Source organism: Endocarpon pusillum, assembly GCF_000464535.1.
Source record: "Endocarpon pusillum Z07020 unplaced genomic scaffold C723729, whole genome shotgun sequence".
NCBI classification, from domain to species: Eukaryota; Fungi; Ascomycota; class Eurotiomycetes; order Verrucariales; family Verrucariaceae; genus Endocarpon; species Endocarpon pusillum.
This window is the reverse complement of record NW_006913589.1, coordinates 101,156-119,724: the sequence shown is the minus strand read 5'-3', so window position 1 is coordinate 119,724 and position 18,569 is coordinate 101,156. Positions and strand designations below refer to the sequence as shown.

General features: G+C 49.0%; 4 protein-coding genes across 4 annotated transcripts; 2 read left to right on the top strand and 2 right to left on the bottom strand.

The window, feature by feature from the left end:
* Positions 1–575: 575 nt before the first annotated feature.
* On the bottom strand, positions 576–3,390 carry EPUS_04590 (uncharacterized protein; the record flags this gene model as incomplete). Its single annotated transcript, XM_007788866.1, has 5 exons — positions 576–598; positions 986–1,038; positions 2,138–2,682; positions 2,908–2,998; positions 3,050–3,390. 5 exons carry the CDS (start codon positions 3,388–3,390, stop codon positions 576–578), a joined length of 1,053 nt encoding a protein of 350 aa, XP_007787056.1.
* Positions 3,391–4,113: 723 nt separating this feature from the next.
* EPUS_04589 (uncharacterized protein) lies at positions 4,114–5,264 on the top strand (the record flags this gene model as incomplete). The annotated part of the gene is made up of 4 exons (XM_007788865.1): positions 4,114–4,180; positions 4,231–4,237; positions 4,284–4,401; positions 4,446–5,264. 4 exons carry the CDS (start codon positions 4,114–4,116, stop codon positions 5,262–5,264), a joined length of 1,011 nt encoding a protein of 336 aa, XP_007787055.1.
* A 4,784-nt stretch (positions 5,265–10,048) lies between these two features.
* EPUS_04588 (uncharacterized protein) lies at positions 10,049–11,159 on the bottom strand (the record flags this gene model as incomplete). The annotated part of the gene is made up of 3 exons (XM_007788864.1): positions 10,049–10,197; positions 10,254–10,517; positions 10,568–11,159. The coding sequence occupies 3 exons, from the start codon at positions 11,157–11,159 to the stop codon at positions 10,049–10,051; spliced, it is 1,005 nt and encodes a 334-aa protein (XP_007787054.1).
* A 4,144-nt stretch (positions 11,160–15,303) lies between these two features.
* EPUS_04587 (uncharacterized protein) lies at positions 15,304–16,197 on the top strand (the record flags this gene model as incomplete). Its single annotated transcript, XM_007788863.1, has 1 exon — positions 15,304–16,197. One exon carries the CDS (start codon positions 15,304–15,306, stop codon positions 16,195–16,197), a length of 894 nt encoding a protein of 297 aa, XP_007787053.1.
* Between the last annotated feature and the right edge of the window lie 2,372 nt (positions 16,198–18,569).

Here is an 18,569-nt window from a genome sequence, read left to right as displayed (position 1 = left end):
CTGGCGGGAAGTGTATCAAACGTGCAGGGAATGGACCACCGCCCGTGCAGAGGCTTACTACGCAGTACGGAGCAGTCAGGATGTGAGAGAAAAAGGAGCAGCGTGTGGCAAAAAGGCTGCACAGCTTTGGGGGCCAGAACCTCGTCTAACTGCGCTTCTTCACCGCGGTAAAGCAGCTGGGTGTGATCATAAAGGATAGGGACCAACACCTGCAGAACAGTGTACTTGATTTGAGACCGCCAGATAGTTATTCTGACATGCTCGACGAACCTTCTGGTAGTTATGGGCGCCAGGTGGGTGGCCTGCAGGTGGTCAGGTCACTTCCTACGTATGCCTCCCAGCGCTAGAGTCTTGCTCAGCGGTTTCGTCTTGAAATCATCCCTGCCATTCGCGGAAGGTGCTTAACTAACCGCTCGACTCGGCTGATCTCGTTTATCGCGCACACATATCATCCTTGCAAATCCGTATTCCATTGGTGGACTGTTGTGACAACTCTGACAAGGCACACAGGAAAGGCGATGGTCTATGCCGGATTGCCTTATTCAGCTGCATCCATTCCATGCAAGCCAGCGTGTTCATTTTCTGGCGTCTGTATCCTCTATTTCTCACAATGGTCAGCGGTACTGGAGTCTAGCTGATGGCATTCGAGTATGGAAACATATTTGACAATGACACTTGCCGCCTCATATGGGGTTTTCCACAACATGACCCTGCTGATACAGAGTTAGGATAGCAGCGAGTATCAGCTTTTCGATTATTACTGGTGATGGCGGTGTCGCTTGTGATTTGAAAAGGGAGAGGCCCAACTCGCCCCCAAGACTAGGCGTATCTCGCAATCACCAACCGCTGTTGCAGCGTCTCAGGTCGGCTCACGGGCTTTATCGGCGCCATATCGCGTTTCCACTGCGCATAATTTGGCGCATGCGCTCTCAGGTGGACGAAATTTTGTAGGTCGCTTCTGCTAACCTATGCATAATTTACGTACTGTGTACGGAATACTTGTGTTGAATGCCTCCTCGGAGGAACCAACGAATTGACCTATCAATTTAATTTCATTAGCACTCGACACCCGGACAAAAGACCCAGATAACTCTTAGTATTTTATCGGGGCTACTCTGAGTGACATCCTCACATCGACATGCTCTTTGAATTTCCAGGCGCCCTACCCCGGGAGAGTTCAGCATCTTAGGGTAGAGGATCAGGCTTCCCATGGTGTGTTGAGCTAGGTCTCGAGCTGAATCTATCCATGGATTTAGCAATCTGTGCCAGGGAATTAAGCTGGTAGTGTGTCATATCATGGCAGATCTGATCTGTTTTGCCGGTCTGATAACGTGCCTCTTCCGAGCCTGTTGTTCAATAGTTGATCCGAAGCCGAAACCATAGGATCATGACATTATCATGTTGGTGTGGTTCCTTGGAGAAGTCTTGGTGTGGAATAGAACGGTGACTCGTGGTGATTTCACCCTGATCTTGCTGTTCCTGGATCGAACTTTCTCATAGGCTCGCCGCAACTAAGCCGATGGTTGATCTGAAATTCTGTCCGGCACTTCTACGTAGTACTCTTTAAGCTTTGGCCACCCGGAGAAGCCTCTCCACCATCTCGTTGTTAGCAAACCTCACCACGGTAGAGCCTTAGGGGGATTCGCATCCCTAATCAGGTCATAGTCCCAATCGTCAAACATTCTCTACGGCGCGCTAGGACACACTAATACCACCCACCCAAAGAATGTGCCTGGAATAATCTACATTTTGAGGATGATTTGAATTGATGGCTCACAGCCGCATTACATTTATGCAGAAGGTTCCGACGGTGGATGAGGATCTTTGGAGAGAACAGAGTTCAATGGTCGGTGACCTGTCACCACAACCTTGTGCACGATTGCGGCACCTACGGCACCGACATGATCGTTGTTTCGCTACTAGTAGCATCACTCCATTTTACCTTGGCTGCTCCATTGTAACCTTCGACCAAAAATGCGGCACAGCAATAATGGCATCTGCCCACCCTGCAAGCTCGAACCCAGGCCCATGGCCCCGGCGTCCGATTGTGACGATCAACATACTAATTTACCCGGTCGACTGTGTGGGTTGCCCACGCCACTTGAGTTTGAAGCGGGTCACGTCGCTGGATGCTCACCATGCTGTCCCAAGATGCCGCCTGACCCAGAACGGATGATACGTCGAATAATCCCTCGCTTGCGACATGCCAAATTGCTCGCCAACATTGACATAACCATCAGCGCCGATTGACCCCGCTTTCTTGACTTCATTAAGATCTCCAGGGTCAACATGCCATGGCGTACGACAGTAGACACACTTCACTCCAACCTCACGCTGACTTGCAGCCCATTGGTCGAAACATGATTTATGCATGTTGTTGCCGCATGCTGCTTTACACCACACCAGCTCATTGTGCGCTTCATCGAAGTCCATATAACAGATCGGACATTCACCCTCAACTGGCTTCCGCTTGCCACCACAGTCATCGGCACTGGAAATATCTGTTGGTATAGCTGGCGCTGACGCAAATATGTCCCTTAGCTCCGAGGACAAGAAAGCGAGCTGATACTGAAGATGCTCGGGTGCTTTCAGCACGTTATGTAAGACGTACACTTTGTGCTTGCACTCATTTCCTTTCTGATGATCAGGACAGGTGCATGAAGGGATTTGGCCGATCGTAACCTGCAATTTAGGAAGCAGTTAGACTGGAACGGACCAACATATTATTGCATTCAATAAGAATTTGGCCGAAATTTGGGTTCTCGGCATTCAATCTGCAGATATGGCATATCACATGCCAGAGCACTGTATTGGTATGGGGGCAAAATGTTCTTTGAGCCAAATTGGAGGTTACAGCTCTCAAGTGCAAGAGGCCACAAAATGTATCAAAAAAAAAGAGTTGCTTACGGTGTATATATTTCCAGTAGAGCCAACGAGGTCGATATCCTCACTGGGAAAGGCCTCCGTACCAGCGCGGGTACGTTTCAGGACGATCATTCTTCCTAACGGTCAGCAGTAGTGCAGTCCTCAGAACGTGTGACAAGCGGACCTTTGAGTCTGTGCTCTCTGAAGTTTCTGCAGATACGAATGCGGCGCTTGCTTTCGATAACGCTTCATCCGCTTTTCGTACGATCCTTGGGGTGATTTCGACCTCTGTGACTTCTTGGTCGGCGAAGGTATACAGAGTTGCTCTCTATAGCTGTTTGGCTTTTCTTCCTTTCCGGCAGAACAAGGCTTCTTCGCTACTGCCACATCTTGCAGCTTCCTTTTCCTAGATGGAGGAGCTTCTGCATTGTGAGACAAAGATGTTTTGGAAACACTAGCCTTGGCACGAAATTCTTCCACCCCTTCTTTGAGTGCTGGCTGGACTTTTCTTGATCGAGTAGCCATTCTTGTGCGTGAAGGCTCATTTGACTCCATCCTTTCCTACCGGAACATCAGCGATATTAACGTCTTGCTGCTATAGCTGTCAAGCGCCCCAACGTGACCAGCAAAAATTGAATCATTAAGAACGCAAAATTGGGTGGCGGATTGTTTCCCCTGGCCAGATGGAAGGAGATTGGGGAAGCCAAAATAGAGTTATCTGACGCCAAGCATTCGGCTCACATGGTATCTCTTGGCATCTTCCTTTCGGCGCAGTTCAACATTGGCAAACTTGAAGACACAAATCTCTGAAGATTAAGTGCTGCGCGGTAAGATATGAAGGCGCTCAAATATTGGCTGTCTTAGAGACCTCTTCAACCTCAGTCAGGTGTCCTTCACTGTTCTTGCTTTGGCTACAATGCCGTCATTAACGCCGAAGTTTATCCTGACCAGCAATTCGGTTTTCGACAGTCAGAAGCCATCGTAGAACAAGACTTATAACTATGGAGACTTTGAACAGTGACATCTCGAATGTAGACCACGGATGTTGAGACTCTTGAACTTGATTAGTAGTAACTCAACTCTCGCCCATCCTTCAAGCTTTTAACCACATTACGTGGTGTGCCTCCACTTGTAAAACCATCATCAAACCCTTTTGCAAGAATCTCCAACCCATATAACTGTAAACTGCTACGGCATTCCAGAGCCATTATTCGTGTCTGCCCTAACTTGTCGAAGATATTCCTGGTCATGGCTCGCTCAAGGGCTCGCTCATCGGGGGAGATGCCCAAAGAGCCACACGTGGTCTCACTGAAAGGTATGCAAAGGACCGTGGGGCTCGCATCATGTGCGCTAACTGACATGCAGTTCTCCGGTATGGGCATACGGTAATACAAATCCATTGGTCTGACGAAATCCAGTCTATCAAGACCTTCGCTGGCAGAACAACACCCTTTGCCGCTTGAAGATCCTAGATGTACTGCGTCACTTGCCTATCCTTCAGAACACATAGATCACGTTTTTGCCCTGAGCCCACTGGTAAGATGTGCGATACAGTCTTGCTGTGAAGTTGACCATAACAGCTAACACTTCCGCCATCCTTCGGGTCGACTTATGTTGGTGAAATGTTTGCTTGTTCACTCTGCGCCAATAATGAATTAATGCCGGGTGAAACCTCCAGAATGGTAATCTCGATCGGAATCTCGGCCGAAATGCAGACCCCTTCTCAGACCATCCCATTAGAACTCGAAACTTTAACACAGCAAGATGAAGAAAAAGCCTTTACGCCGGGGAGCTCGATCCAGAAGATTGTCCGGTTCGACCTCAAAGAAGAAGGAAATCACGTTCTCGCTGTCAATATAACGTACATGGAAAATACTTTGGCGGCGGAGATTGGTTCAGCTGCTACTGGCGGCCGAAGCCGGACCTTCAGAAAGCTCTATCAATTTGTTGCTCAGCCATGCTTGAGCGTGCGGACTAAAGCCACAGAGCTTTCCTCGCATGAGATCGAGGACAAAACTCTTGGGCCGTATGGAAAATCAAAATTATTGAGATTTGCGTTGGAAGCACAACTCGAGAATGTGGCGGATATGGCAATTACGCTCGAGCAGACCAGCTTGGACGTCAGAGCTCCTTTCAAGTCCACGTCTATGAATTGTGATGGAGATCTTCTAATAGAGTCCTCTTTCAAATCTATGCTGAGTCCTAGAGATGTGCTCCAGGTAGCATATTTGGTCGAGCAGCAGGGGGAGGTCACTGATGGTTTAGATACTTTGAGAAGTGACATGAAACGTGACGGGAGAACCGCGCTAGGCCAGCTATCTATTGAATGGAGAGGGCCAATGGGAGAACGTGGATTCTTGACAACTGGGAATCTACTTACCCGGCGCATTGTGGCCTAGCATGAAGATATCCGGAGACTGCATCCAGCATGAAAGCAGCACCGAGACACACAAGGCTTACAAAGAGCATTGCACGGCGAAAGATAGTGCCGGCATCCAAATTTTTTCCGACGTCAGTGTCAGCAATAACGCCCGCTTTGTCGTTTGAAGACTTTCGAAGTACCTTACACGATTTCATGCCATAGGAGGTAAAGAGAATCCAGTGTGGACCTGGCCCAGGCAGTTATTTCTTCCTTCACGTCTTGATGAGTCGTCAGCAAATGATATCGCTTCACCAAGAAGTCCACATTTTAGCCGACTGGCCTCCATCGCTTACTTTTCAATTTGCGGCTTTGCTCCTTGCCTAGCGCTCTTTGGCCGACGGTGTATGTATTGGTGTTTACCACCCTTCACCCGCATTCGCTTGAGACTTTGGATTTGGGCTCGCACCAGAGCCTGATGAGACAAATCTAAAAGAGGAAAGAGGCCGGTCTCGCTCCAGTGGTTTTGCATCGACTCAGCAGGAAGCAAAGCTTGATCTCAGGATCATAACGTCTGGGAAGCTCAACAGTCGTTAGCCATCTCCATTTGAGAAGGTTGCGAGCAGACTACTGCAAGAGATGCCCCCATGGTGTTAAGGAAACACACTTTGTTGGGCATTGAAGCGTAGAAAGGGCTCAGTGAGCACATTTCTTCTAAGCCTGTTGAAAGTTTCTGAACCAGAGGCATGGTCGTGACACGCTTCAAAATGAAAGATTTCTCTACCACGAATGGGCGACATCTACCTGTACAGCTCTATCATTGACTACGCAAACTCATTGGACATTATTATGCAAACATCGCGGGTACTGAGAACCAAAATAGAATCTTTTCAACAGTGGCAAAACAATTCAAGATTTCCAGCTACCGTCCCAAAACATAGCTAAAGATCTTTCACAAAAACACGTGCCCAGAGGCCCCTCTCCATGTCTTCCTTCCATCCTCTTCAACAATTTCCTTTGGCCTCTCTATCCATCTCCTGCCTCACGTCTCCCATGTCTTTGCTAGGATTCTCTTAGCCTAGAGAATTCCTTGATGCCGATGAGCGAGTCCTGGCTGCGATGGTATGCCTCCTCAATTGCAACGGCGCGAAGTGTGGTCGGAGAATCGGGCAGGGTCCGTGTTGGCGTTGTGTTTTGTCTGTGGTTGTGGTTCTGGTGTTGCGGATTTCCTGAAGCTGGAGAAGGGGAGGCTGGCTGAGGGTCGGACTTGGTAGATTGGGGCATGTTTAAGGAGATGCAGTTGAGTGAGCGGGACTTTGTGGAAATGATTGATCAGGCGCTAGAGTGGGTTGAGCTGTTTTGGTAATGAGGTATTGGTTGGAAGTGGATGCAGATTAGAAGCTCTCTCTCTCTCCTTCATTCAGAGGGCTTATATACTTACATTCATCAGATCTGACCCCTTGCGACGGTATAAACCCGTGTCTCAAGCTGGAACAACCGCTCTCATAGTTGGACACCGACAAAGGCAAAGTTCCTCATTCATCTACGCAAATGGAAGCCCCTGGATTTGCCAAAGTCCGCTTCGATCCTTGTCGAAAAGGTGTCCAGAGTGTGCCCGTCCTTTGTGGATGGACAGCAAACAGGGGAGCGAAACAGGACAATGAGCTTTCCAACTGAGTCGACGAAGAAGTGGAGTAGAGCTCTTTAGAACGCTTCTCAGCCTGAGCGAAGATGTCTATTGTATCCATCCGAGACAGAAAGAAGGTAGTCGAAGACAAGAGCCTTTGTCAAGATCCGAGACATCCTCCGACTTCCGTCTTACGATCTGGCTAGGAATGGGTGGTTCGACCTTTTGAGCCACGTAGTCCAAGCACGCGAGGACTTGAAGCGGTACGCTGACAGAATCATGATCGTTGAGGCCACAACAGAATGAACACAACATATACTGTCTTGTCATTAGCCATGTCACGATGCACTCGTTCCGTCCGAACCAGCTTGGTGATCCTGTACCCCGAACGCGATGTCCAGATCGTTCTGTGGGGGCACGACAGTACGTATCCGAGACATGTCGTCAAAACCAGCCTTCGAATCTCCAGGAAGTCTGCGTCGAGACATGGATGTCTCAACTCTCAAAAAAGGGAACAACGAGGGCTAATAGACAGTTCCAAACTTATCGCGACTGAAACCGGCTTTGTTCACAGAGAGCGGCAGCGGTTGGAAGTGGCAATCTTCCTGCGGGATAAGAAGCGGGAACTGCGAGCCAAAAGCAATTGGGGTGCCAAATGACACGTCGCATTCGCTGTAAATGGAGCGCGATCTGAATACGCAGCTGATCATCGAGCATTCATCCTCCACCCGAAGGCGTTCACCTGATGTCGGCGATTTGTCGAGATGAGGGAGAAACAATGGAGGGACGTTCGAAGATCGGGGGTTGCGTAAGACCAACGACATTTCCTCTGTTTCCAGGAATCCCACTTAGGCAAACGAGTTCGGTCTTCCCTTTTCCAGCTTACGATAGACGATGGATGTCAGCAAGTCCAAGCCACAAGTCGTGCTGGGAGGGGGTTGCCAAACTGCTTTCGATGAAAACCCCCAATAATCGAAAACCGCTCCATCACCTTTTTGGGATCCGAAATTCCGGCCGAGATTTTGGTTACCATTCTCTCCGCCGTGCTTCGTCCTGTGTCGTTCCACCTTCCCTAACCACTCTCTTCTCCAATCCTCTTCTTACTCCCCATCCCAACACCACCGAAAGCTCAATCCCTTTCTTTGCTACAGAAAGCTTGCCGCTTACATACCCAGCTACTTTCCCCCAATCTCTCATTCTTATATCTACGATACTTTTTCCCACTACCAGCACCAGCATTCATAACCGAGTCCACCAAACCAGGCAAACGATGGACGATAATACCAAAGCGGGATAATTGAGTGACGTGGAGATCCGGGCCCGAATGCAGGGGTGGAGGCTGAGCTGAGGTTGTTGGTGCTCGAGAAAGTGGACGGATCAGAGCCAAACATGGCTAATGTTTCTGTATCCAAGGATGAGAATTGCATTGTCGGCATTGCTTTTGGTGCACGAGAATTGCAAATTTCGCCTTCGTCCCCGTCACTACCCTCACCTTCAACCTCAGGCTTGTGGGCATGAAAAGGTGTGCAAAAGTTTTGGTGGTATCACTGCCGACATCTTCGTGGGCATGTTGAACGCGCCTGTTTAAACATTCTCAGCTGGGACGAAGTGAAAGTCCTCGGTTCAATGCTCAGTGAACGAGGAGCGGAAAAAGTCGAGGTTGCTTGGGGGCGGTGATCCAAGAACGAGACTGCGAGAGTTGACTCGGCATTAGGCGTTGCAGACAAACTTCGTTCCTCGTAGATGGGGATGGAGAACCCGCTTGCATTCGTGTGGTAGTGTGGGTTCGTGCTGTGAGTTCCGGCATGAGTGTAGCGGTCCAGTCTCAGTACTATAGCTCCCAGAGTTGTTGCTGGCGGTATTTAGCTCCGAATGGTAAGGCTTCCAACAGTGGTACTACCGACGTTGATAATAAGGTCACCAGAACACGGACCCAGATCCCACGGAGTCGAGAGCGACGACGCGAGCAATGGTTTTTGTTGGCATGTAGTTGTTGTCCTCGTCGGGACGGACAGTAGTATCTTGCAATAATGGAGGAGAATGGTGGAAGCGTGAATGAGATCGTGATGCCATGCCGCTGGTCTGAGTGGTCAGTGACGGTTCTTGCAAAGCTATTGAGACGAATAACAGTCCCATCTTGTGGTGCAGGTGTGGTGATGGGTGCTGATAGGTAGGAGTCTGAGCTAGAAATCTGAGCAGTATCAAGACGGTGTACGGAGTATATTGATGATGTTCCGCATCGCTATACATCCCTAGACAGTTAAACGTATCATCCACATACCTCGAGTCCCCTATGGAGGGATGTACGAGGACAAAGAGGAAGAGCTGCTCCACGTGCTTCGAGAAAGGACGATGTTAAGGATGTTGTGCGGAGGAAGTAGTTTTGAGATCTGAGATTCCTTGGTGTGAGTATCATCCATGAACAAAAGGTATAGGAGAGGTGGCAACGGAATGTAGTACCAGAAACAAAAGAGAATGGCCTCCCGAAAGCCCTTCCATGCTGTACCTGAAGCATCAAGAGCGGGTCGAAATCTTCTGGTTTGCAATGGTCTGTCCACGTCTGAGGATGGTGGGATAAATGCATCATCTCCTGAGCATGGTTTCTGTGTGTTGACCTCCTTGAGAGGTCTCCAATAGCGCATCAGTAAGCGGGTAAGAATATGAGACAGGCATGAGAGGAGCCAAAGACTCGGTTAGTAGGAGCGGGTGAGCTTTCTATGCCTCCGGCATGGCTTAGGTACTGATAGCTCGTGATTCAATCACTATCCATCTCTTAGCTTGTCCCACTTGGAAAACAACAACTGGTGCATGTCAGCAGACTATGGCAAAGCAATCAATGGTGAGAATTGTGATTATTCGATAATATGCCGGTATTCGGGATCTCGATACTGGACTGTCCCGTGCCTAAACGCGGCCCATCATGCAAATACACACTTTAGGAGTGCAAGGCCCTGAACAATAGCTCAAGGAACCACCCTGCATGCCCATAAACGCCAAGTTCGTGATATGCAGATACAAAAGTTGACGACAGCATCTTGAACGGGCCAATGTCCAAGACTTGCTAGGCATATCAAGAGCACCTGCTGCAGCACTTGCGAGGGTGTTAGACTTGCTTCACGCCTGCCGGTTTGAACCCGACACATAAGTCTCAGGAGCATTTGTCGTCTTGTGTCTCGAAAGGAACCATTATTCCCTGGTTATGCGTTCCCAGGCTTCTCCTTTGTGTCAATATGCCATACCACATAGTTTGGTAACCCGTAGACCTGATACCCAGCTCTTTTGGCCATTTTCGCAAAGCCTTCCGTTTCCGCTTGGTTCTCAAATGCGTAGCAAGGGAAATTAATACCTGTATGCTGTAATTAGCAAAGCGACCTTCTGTTCCGCGCCCTTGATACCACATACCAGATCTATGCACATCAGCCTTGACGAGAATATTCACTCCGCCAATACCATCCAACTCGACCTCTTCGTCCTTATTGAACCTCCAGTCGCCCATCTTGGCAAGATGTTTGCGGCCTGTCTTGAATTCCTTGTAACCTTCAACAATAATGGTATCCTTGTCCTGACTTGCGGCCAATTTCAAACCCTGCGGTGATTCGATCCAGGAGTTGTAGTCAAACCTCCCTTCGATGTCCTGACCATTGTCATATCGGTGAAACCAGATATCTGCCATGTTTTGTCAGCGGGCAGCCGTCCCAATAAGTAGGGTGATGTACTTGGAACAAGAATATCCCTGTCATGTGCCATAAAGTCCTCCAGAATCTTTTTCGGGCTGTCAACGATATCGACATCGCGCCAATAGACCCACGAGTGCTCGGGCTTGAGCGCGGCGTAGAGTAGATAGTTGCGCGCCCTAGCCATGGCTTTCCTCCTTGGGCCTTGGGCCTTGTAGGCATGTTTCTCTTCCACTTCCATCTCTACGCCTACGCCAAAGTCCTTCTCCACTATCGTTGCACTGCGAAAGCGGATCTTGTCCTCACGCTTCTGTATTCTGTCCAACTCTGATGCAAGTACGGCTAGAGTGTCGTCCGTGGAATCGCTAACGAGGAAAGCTAGATCTATAAGGTCATGTGGGTATGTCAGGTCGGAGAGAAGGTCAAAGTGTTTGGTAAGGTATGGTGCAGCATTTCGGAGTGGGGTCAGGATAAGGACACGTTCTTGATTGCTGATGGCTCGTGGCGTAGATTTGATGTTATTCAGGTCGATGTGCGAGATCGTACTTGAATTAACTGCGTAAGGTTCGTGGTGATTAAAGAGTACTGGGGTTTGAAGGTGTTGATGCCAAGCGATCATGTCGTTTACGCTCATTTCCGTGGGCGCTTTCGAAGGTCCGAAGCAATAATAACTGCAAGTACGATGCGTTGGTCAGTTTCATGCGCTTGCGTGGGAGAAATTCTGTACTTGATAGAGGCACGAACTTAGATAAATCTTTTGTTGATTCGCTGATGCCTCTCCATAATAATATTATCAACCCTGTCAATGCAACTGCCGCAAGAAACCTGACTTTGGTAAGATATACTATCAACGCCCTCCATGGCGGTAATCTAGCTCTTGCGGACTTCCATGTGACGCCGCCCTTTGGCAGCAACATCTCGAATAGTAAGAATGCAGGATCAGGGTTGGTAGGATTCAGAGCGCGAGACGTATAGGTCCTCGGTGAGTAGTTGGAGGGGTGTTTCGCCAGTCGTCGAAGGTCAAACGAGCGTAGAAAGTTGAAAGGAGATTAAAGGAGGCTGGTCAACAACCAGCTGAGCGGTGCTGCCGCAGCAAGAGGCGAAGGTGGGAACTTCTCTCCACGTCACACGTTAGAGTTGGCCAACAGTTGGGAGTTGTGAAGTTGGAGAGAAATGAGGAATGTATCCTGGGCGTGGTCCAGACGTATATGCGATAGGCACAGCATTCAGCATTCAATCGTATGCCGTAGGCTGTTGAATTTCCAGAGCTAGGGAGATAGCGTGGAGTTGAGAACTGCTGGAACGCCAAGCCCCTAGCCGCTTGATTGGGACTGGGATGCAGAGATCGGCTCCCAATCCGGCCGCTGACTCATACACAATCTAGCCAATATTCATCACCCTTCCGGGTAAATACTCGCCACAGAGGGCAACGAATTCTATCACTCAGTGGTGCTGTCTCCTTGTGCGATTAGATCCTCATCTCGGTCCTCTCTTTGTTGTTATCCTTGAAAATGTGCAGCATCTTGTGTCACCAAGATGTGCAGGGAAGCATTCTCTAGTGCTGGGCAATATGCTCATGTCCTCCAAGACGCGATCCGACGTTAACTATTGGATCCAATAACTCGAAAGTCCAGAGCTACTAAACCAGTCTAACCAACTCTACATGAGTTTCAATACGACACGAACAGCCAATGCTACAACGATTGCGTCTACCTTAGTTGCTTCATCCACAAATTCTGACCATAGTTGTGGATTGCTGCTCTCCAATTCGCCTCGGACTATTACTAATCATGTATATGATACACAGCATTTCTAGGCATTGTATGCTTGGAAAAATACCCTCGTGGGGATTTATTTTGGTAGTGAATCTGATGGGTGTGGTTCGCGAACTGCCCTCTACCATCAAGAAAACAATTGCGATACCGACAGACTCTACCTTTACGATGCATACCATGCCAGTACTTCTCTTGCTGCGTATACGAAGCTTGTCTTATCATACCATGACTCCATCCTGTTCACATGATTCAGCGGCGTGCTGCCGCTTCAGGCATCTACCTTTAGAACACGGCAAAGGCCAGCTGTTGATGTCGGTAATGGAATGCGTGGACCAGACATGGCATTGAACGTTTTCTTTCCTGACTACCACATGTGGCACAGTGCATTCTATTTTCCTGAGCAAGTGATCAGGATTCCTTTGGGTCATAGAGACTGCTGTCCAACCTGGCTACGAGCAGCATAGCGAGCCCTTCATTGTCCAAACACCCCTAGTGCGTTACGAGCGGATACCTGTCAAATCTAGCCCGGCGCAACAGGCGATAGTCCGTGAGCAATCGAGTAACAGAATCTCGAAACGGCGCTTGTATTCCATCCATCCATCTGACCTGTCATACCAAACTTGCGTCGATCCCCATTGGGCGAGTGACAAGGTTGATTCAACTTGCTTATCCTCACAATATTGTTCGAACAACTTACATGGCAGTCTCACATGAAATCAACCAAGGAGTGCACGGCCTTAGTTTGGAAATATGCACGTAGTGTTATATATGTGGGGATTCCAAAAGCACTTGGAAAGCAGTTTGGGTTTATGTTTCGTAGCTGATACATAATTGTTTCCACCATATTTAGGTTCCGGGAGCGAGGTCCTTTTCCCATGTCTTCCTGGGAACGTGCCACGACTTATTGTCGAAACATTTCCTTCATCAAGACTCATCAGTATCTTCAAACAGTGGTGCGGCGTGACTGTAATTCTAATGGACCTACCATTTTCTATGCATAGTGTTGAAGCCCGTTCCATTCAATGTCTTATATGATGTTAATCATCCTCTGCATCAGACTTTCATCCAGAGAGAAATCCCTTCGTAATAAGGGCATCTGCTTAGTATAGCAATAGACAAGCTACTTCATACTACTATCATTTCTTCGTTCTGCCAATGAGCGATAAGCCAGCATTACTGAGCGGATTGAAAGATCAGGCTCCATGCTGGCCTCGAAAGCGAGAGCAGCGACAGCAGCGGCCACAGCCAAACTCATCTGTTCCTCGCAGCCAGCCGACGACAGATTGTCCTCCACGCTCGGTGGGCCTAGGATGTATACCTGCATCGTCCTCTCCGCAAGATCAGAGCTCTGGTTCCGAGTGGGAAGAATTGCGACCACCCTCTAAGTCCCAACGTATCCCTTCATCACTGCCACAACGATCGTCTCCATCTTCGCAGAACCCTAACGTCGGTTCCAGAAGGCCAGAAGCAAAACGTCCATCTGTATCTGCTTCACGTCAACGGCGGCCTTCTCTTTCCTCCGTGCTAAATCGACTGAACCTTTCTAATTCGCTCCCAAAACCCAATACCATCTCCGAGTGGGAATATCTGCAACGTCCCTCTCCCTCTTCGTCATTACAGGAATCGTCCCCTGCCGTCTCGTTAAGATCGTCCTCTCCTTGTTCCTCACAACAGTACTATTCTCCCGTTAGTTCCAGTCACAGTGCTGCTCTTGCTCAGTCGCATTCTTTTTCGCGTTCTTCTCCTCGACATGTTAGTCAATGTCGCTGCAAACGATGTCAGCCACAACTCTACAACGTTGACGGGATCACCCGTAAGATGGCACTCTGGAGCGGGGTTCAGTGTGCGACTGGCTGTCGATGTGCAGTATGCGAGAAGGGCAGAGTGAGGATTATTGGGGCAACTTAGGCGTAGAACTTGGTGTGTCTGCAAATTTCTATGCAACAGACCGGCAGCATCCTGCACCTGCGGTTCCGGAAGTGAGGACTCGGATGCAAATGTTTCGATGAGCCCTCAGGATCAAGGTATGATTAGATAATGAGATCATGAACAGTGATCGGTATAGACCTGCACCTGTACAGTAGCAATTCAACTGCGCTAAAACTCACTTTCCCTCAGGGGTCTGCGAAATCAATACTCCGTATATGCATGCAATCTGTGAGTGGAGGGATTTGCAATATCCAGCTGCCACAAGACCTGTCCTAATCTGAACAGCGAGGTGTATCGCCGTGCTCAAGCTTACTATGTACGCAACATGCCCGTAGACTTTCGTGGATGATTCATTTTCTAGTGTTGGTTGACGCGTTCTGCTCGCCTTGCATGAAACGCGGGAAAAAGGGGTCGGGGATTCTCCGGGACGTACAATCCCTGGTTCCAACCCTCTCCAGCAAACAAAGCAGTTCTCGAGTAAAGCAAGCAACAAGGAGGTCGAGGAGTAGGACGGCTAGATAGCAACAGCAATATTAGCTATCCACCCAGGCAGGTTGCGGGGATATTATGTGGTAAACTGAAGTTCTTGTGAACCAAGGTGAGACATGATATGTGGCAGCGCGCAGCAATGAGCGAGGGAGCTTAACTAGAACTACTAAAACTAGCTAGTCACGTAGTAATGATTGTCCCAGGGGTCCACCCGCGCGCTAACAATGGCCAACAAAGCTCGAGCCACACAAAGACTCGAGTCTAAAAGTGGCAGTATTTTAGCGTACGTAGTACAAGGGCCTCCCGGTGGGTCACACTGTGGTTACACTCTGATCACTGGTCAGTCAGCATTTTTTGCCCTTTTCATACCACTTCCATCTCATTCACTTGTTCTGGTCATTCACTTGTTCTGGTCGGTGTCATTGCTGATCAGTATCGTTTTTTCCTTACACTCGTTAGACTTGCAAACATTACACACTCTTTCTGGCTGCAAATCGAGCTCCATAACTCTTTGTGGTTTCTTCTACCAAACATCATCCTTTTGCTATACTTCAGCAACTCCTATTCGCCATCACTACCAGCAAAATGCACACTGCATCGAGGATACCATCGCTCTTGCTGTTCATGCTGTTTGTCGTCTCTGCCGTTATTGCTGCCGATGCAGACGCACATTTCCATCTACACAGACGTCAAGTCCAGAGTACTGTGGCTGGAACTGGTGGTTCAGCCTCAGCCGCACCCTCCAGCTCCGCTGTACAATCCCAATCTTCCCAATCCCGATTCCAATCTCAATCTCAATCCCAATCCCAATCCGGTTCGGAGTCAGAGTTAGTATCTACATCCGCACCACCATCACCATCCTCAACAGCAATTGTCACTACCACTCGGTCACCATCGTCTCCCGCAGCGCCAGCATCGTCAATTCCAGCACCCACCACAGAAGTAGAAATCTCGAGTACTCCTACTGCGACACAAATCAGCGATGCTCCGATCGCGACCGCCGAGTCTCCCACCGCAGTGCAAAGCCAAACTGCTCTGATCACAACCACTGCGGCGCCTTCCGGTGATACTGATTCTCCAGCTCTCATCACAACAACTATAGTCACTGTCAGCGGCAGCAGTACTATCTCACGGGTCATAACAAGTAGTGCCTCTCCGTCAGGTGAGCCCACATCAACCGATTCTCCCACCTTGAACGGTGGCGATGGCGGCTCTGGCGGCTCTGGCGTCACACCATCGCAGAGGAATATCATAATTGGTGTTGTTGTTGGTATTGGAGGTGCCATACTCGTTGGAGCACTGGCAGTGGTAGCATGGCGAATCTGGGGCAGGAAGAAGCAAGAGACTGATGATGACATGTACGACCCCAACAAGACGTTCCAGGAAACCTCCAGCAGCGGTAGTGCCCCAAATCCGTTCAAGTCAACCCTCGATCAATATCATAACCCAGGACGCGTCAACACTGCAGCGAATTTCTGATCGGGCAGCCACAACGAGTAACATGAGCATCTGATTTCATCAAGCAATACTGCTAAGCCGTACAAACCGTGCAACGGTACACAATGCATAGGGGAGCGTTTTTGGAAATTTCAAGGGGAGTTGTATGCCACGTTTGGAGGTCTGCGAGGAGGTCTCGTGCGATAACGGACCCGACGGACATGATGGATGCTGATCCCATGCTTCTAGATCTGGTTTTGAGCTTTCTTTAGCATAGCGATGGTGGGTTTAGCAGTCATCGCCCGGGAGAAACAGAGACATCAATTCTGTCTCACACGAACCTTGATTCTTTGCTCTATGCTGTCTCCTTGATCGGCTTTCGTATCTGCCTGTCTACGAACATTTGAGATGCCCAAGAATGCTCTGGTTGCCGCTGAGCAGATGCAACAGAGAGGTCTATCTAAGATGCTTGAAGTCAACTCCTATACTTCAACATCAACGTACGCCGACCTGTGCCCCAGTCTGGCTTGAAAAGAGAGTCAGGAAAGTGGAAGCGTTCGAGCAAATTGTTTAATTGAATTTGTTGGCCGACCGCAGGCCACCCAACACCATGTGACTAGATGCGTTCTCAGTAACAGTTCTGCTTATTTTGTACTTACCACTCTGGTGTGCTGTTAACATGTTTCTAAGTGGTTCCCAAACCTGCCATGGTAAGTAACAATCCCAGGGACGTTCGATGTCTCTTTCGAAAAGTATATGCTAGATAACGACACGTACTCTGGTTCTGCATTACGTTTCCAGCTGAGTGAAAGTTGGAGAACGCTTTCTTCCTAAGTAGAAAGCGGGCCAGACCATTCCAAGGTCGTTTCGTGCCTCTTAACCCACCTACAGGTAGACCTGTGCAACAAGTACACAGAGGTTGCAAACATAGCTTGCTTCTAGCTCTTCACATCACCATTCGCGATCGGGAAAAAGTACTCAGAGTGGAGATTCAACTAGGATCTGTGAATCTGTGGTTAAATCAGAGCCATTCGAACCGTGGTCGCAACTGAACAAGACATCCAGAATAGATGCTGGTCACGATCGATCAGAGAAGGCAACCACTATTGATGCCATACGACCCTACCTGGGGCGCTCTGGGCCGTTTCAAAAACAAAAGGCCATCATCACAGCGGTCAACCTGTTTCTCCACCTGGTAAACAGCATATGTCGGGTATGGGCAAGGCGGATTTTGCAAGGTCTCGCATTATCTTCGACGTATGCTCTCAAATAAGCCTGCTAAATACCGGCCACGAAAACGGGGCTGTCTTTAAGTCAACGGATATTGCACTTACAGCCCTGGTGCGGTCTTCTGGCCTTACTTGTTGAGTCACGGGTTGATATCGTCTCCTAAGAATCCGTGACCGCTCCGCTCTCATGGTGTACCCCGAGGTTTCATACTGTCTTTTCTGCAAGCTTGACAAGTTCTTAGGTCGCAGCGAGGAGCGTCCTCCTACAATCGTGTTTGCTTGAAATTTGGACCTTCTCGGTCCCAACAAACAATACTCGATTGACACAGAACCTAGGATCTGCCCTGAGAAACTTGCGTCGTGAGAATAGCGTTCGACCACTTTAGGTTGACGCTATCTGCATTGACCAAGAGGATAAGAAGGAAAAAGTGCTTTCAAACACCTTTCATGGGCCGCATATATTCTCAAGCAAAGAACGTATGCGTCTGGCTTGGTGATCCGAGCGCAGAGAGCAACCTCGCTTTCAAGTTGATCGAAAGCATTTTGCATCTTAGTGACCTCGCTCAACTTATACACGACAAAAACATAGACGCCTAGCCCACCGCATTCAAAGCAGCATCTAGACGCTCAAGCTATAGGGAACAATTCAATGCACTCAGGGTGCAGTAGAGCCACGAGGGAGATGTGTGAGGAGTGATAGGTGCGGTTACGGCTGCAAGTGTAAGCATAAGTACGAAATAGGAGCGAGTACATATCTGACTGTGAATATGAGAGTGTAAGCAAGTGTGAAAATTCGCATTGAAGGGAGAGTCTTGGAAAGTGCTGTCTCAAACTTACTTAGGGGTGACTGGCCAACCATCGGCCTGGAGAACCGGTCATTCTAGGGACTTCCTCAGGCGGAGAGCCTATAATGACAGGCGTCAAGTCCCCATATCAAGGCAGATCTTGGCAGTGCGTTAACCAACTCACCCCTCTCCGATGTTTGAGCCTTTGATCACCGACAGGGCGCGCGCCCTTCAGGCCCGTAGATAATTTCGTCCTCCACAGTGAGTTCGACAAGATAAATGACCAAACCATCAGGTCTTCTCTTCCGGATCTCAATCTTTCCTAGACCCAAGCCCTCCATCTTCCGCGGCCATATCTCCTCCGTACTTTCCTCACAGAAGCGCAGCCCCAACCCCACCG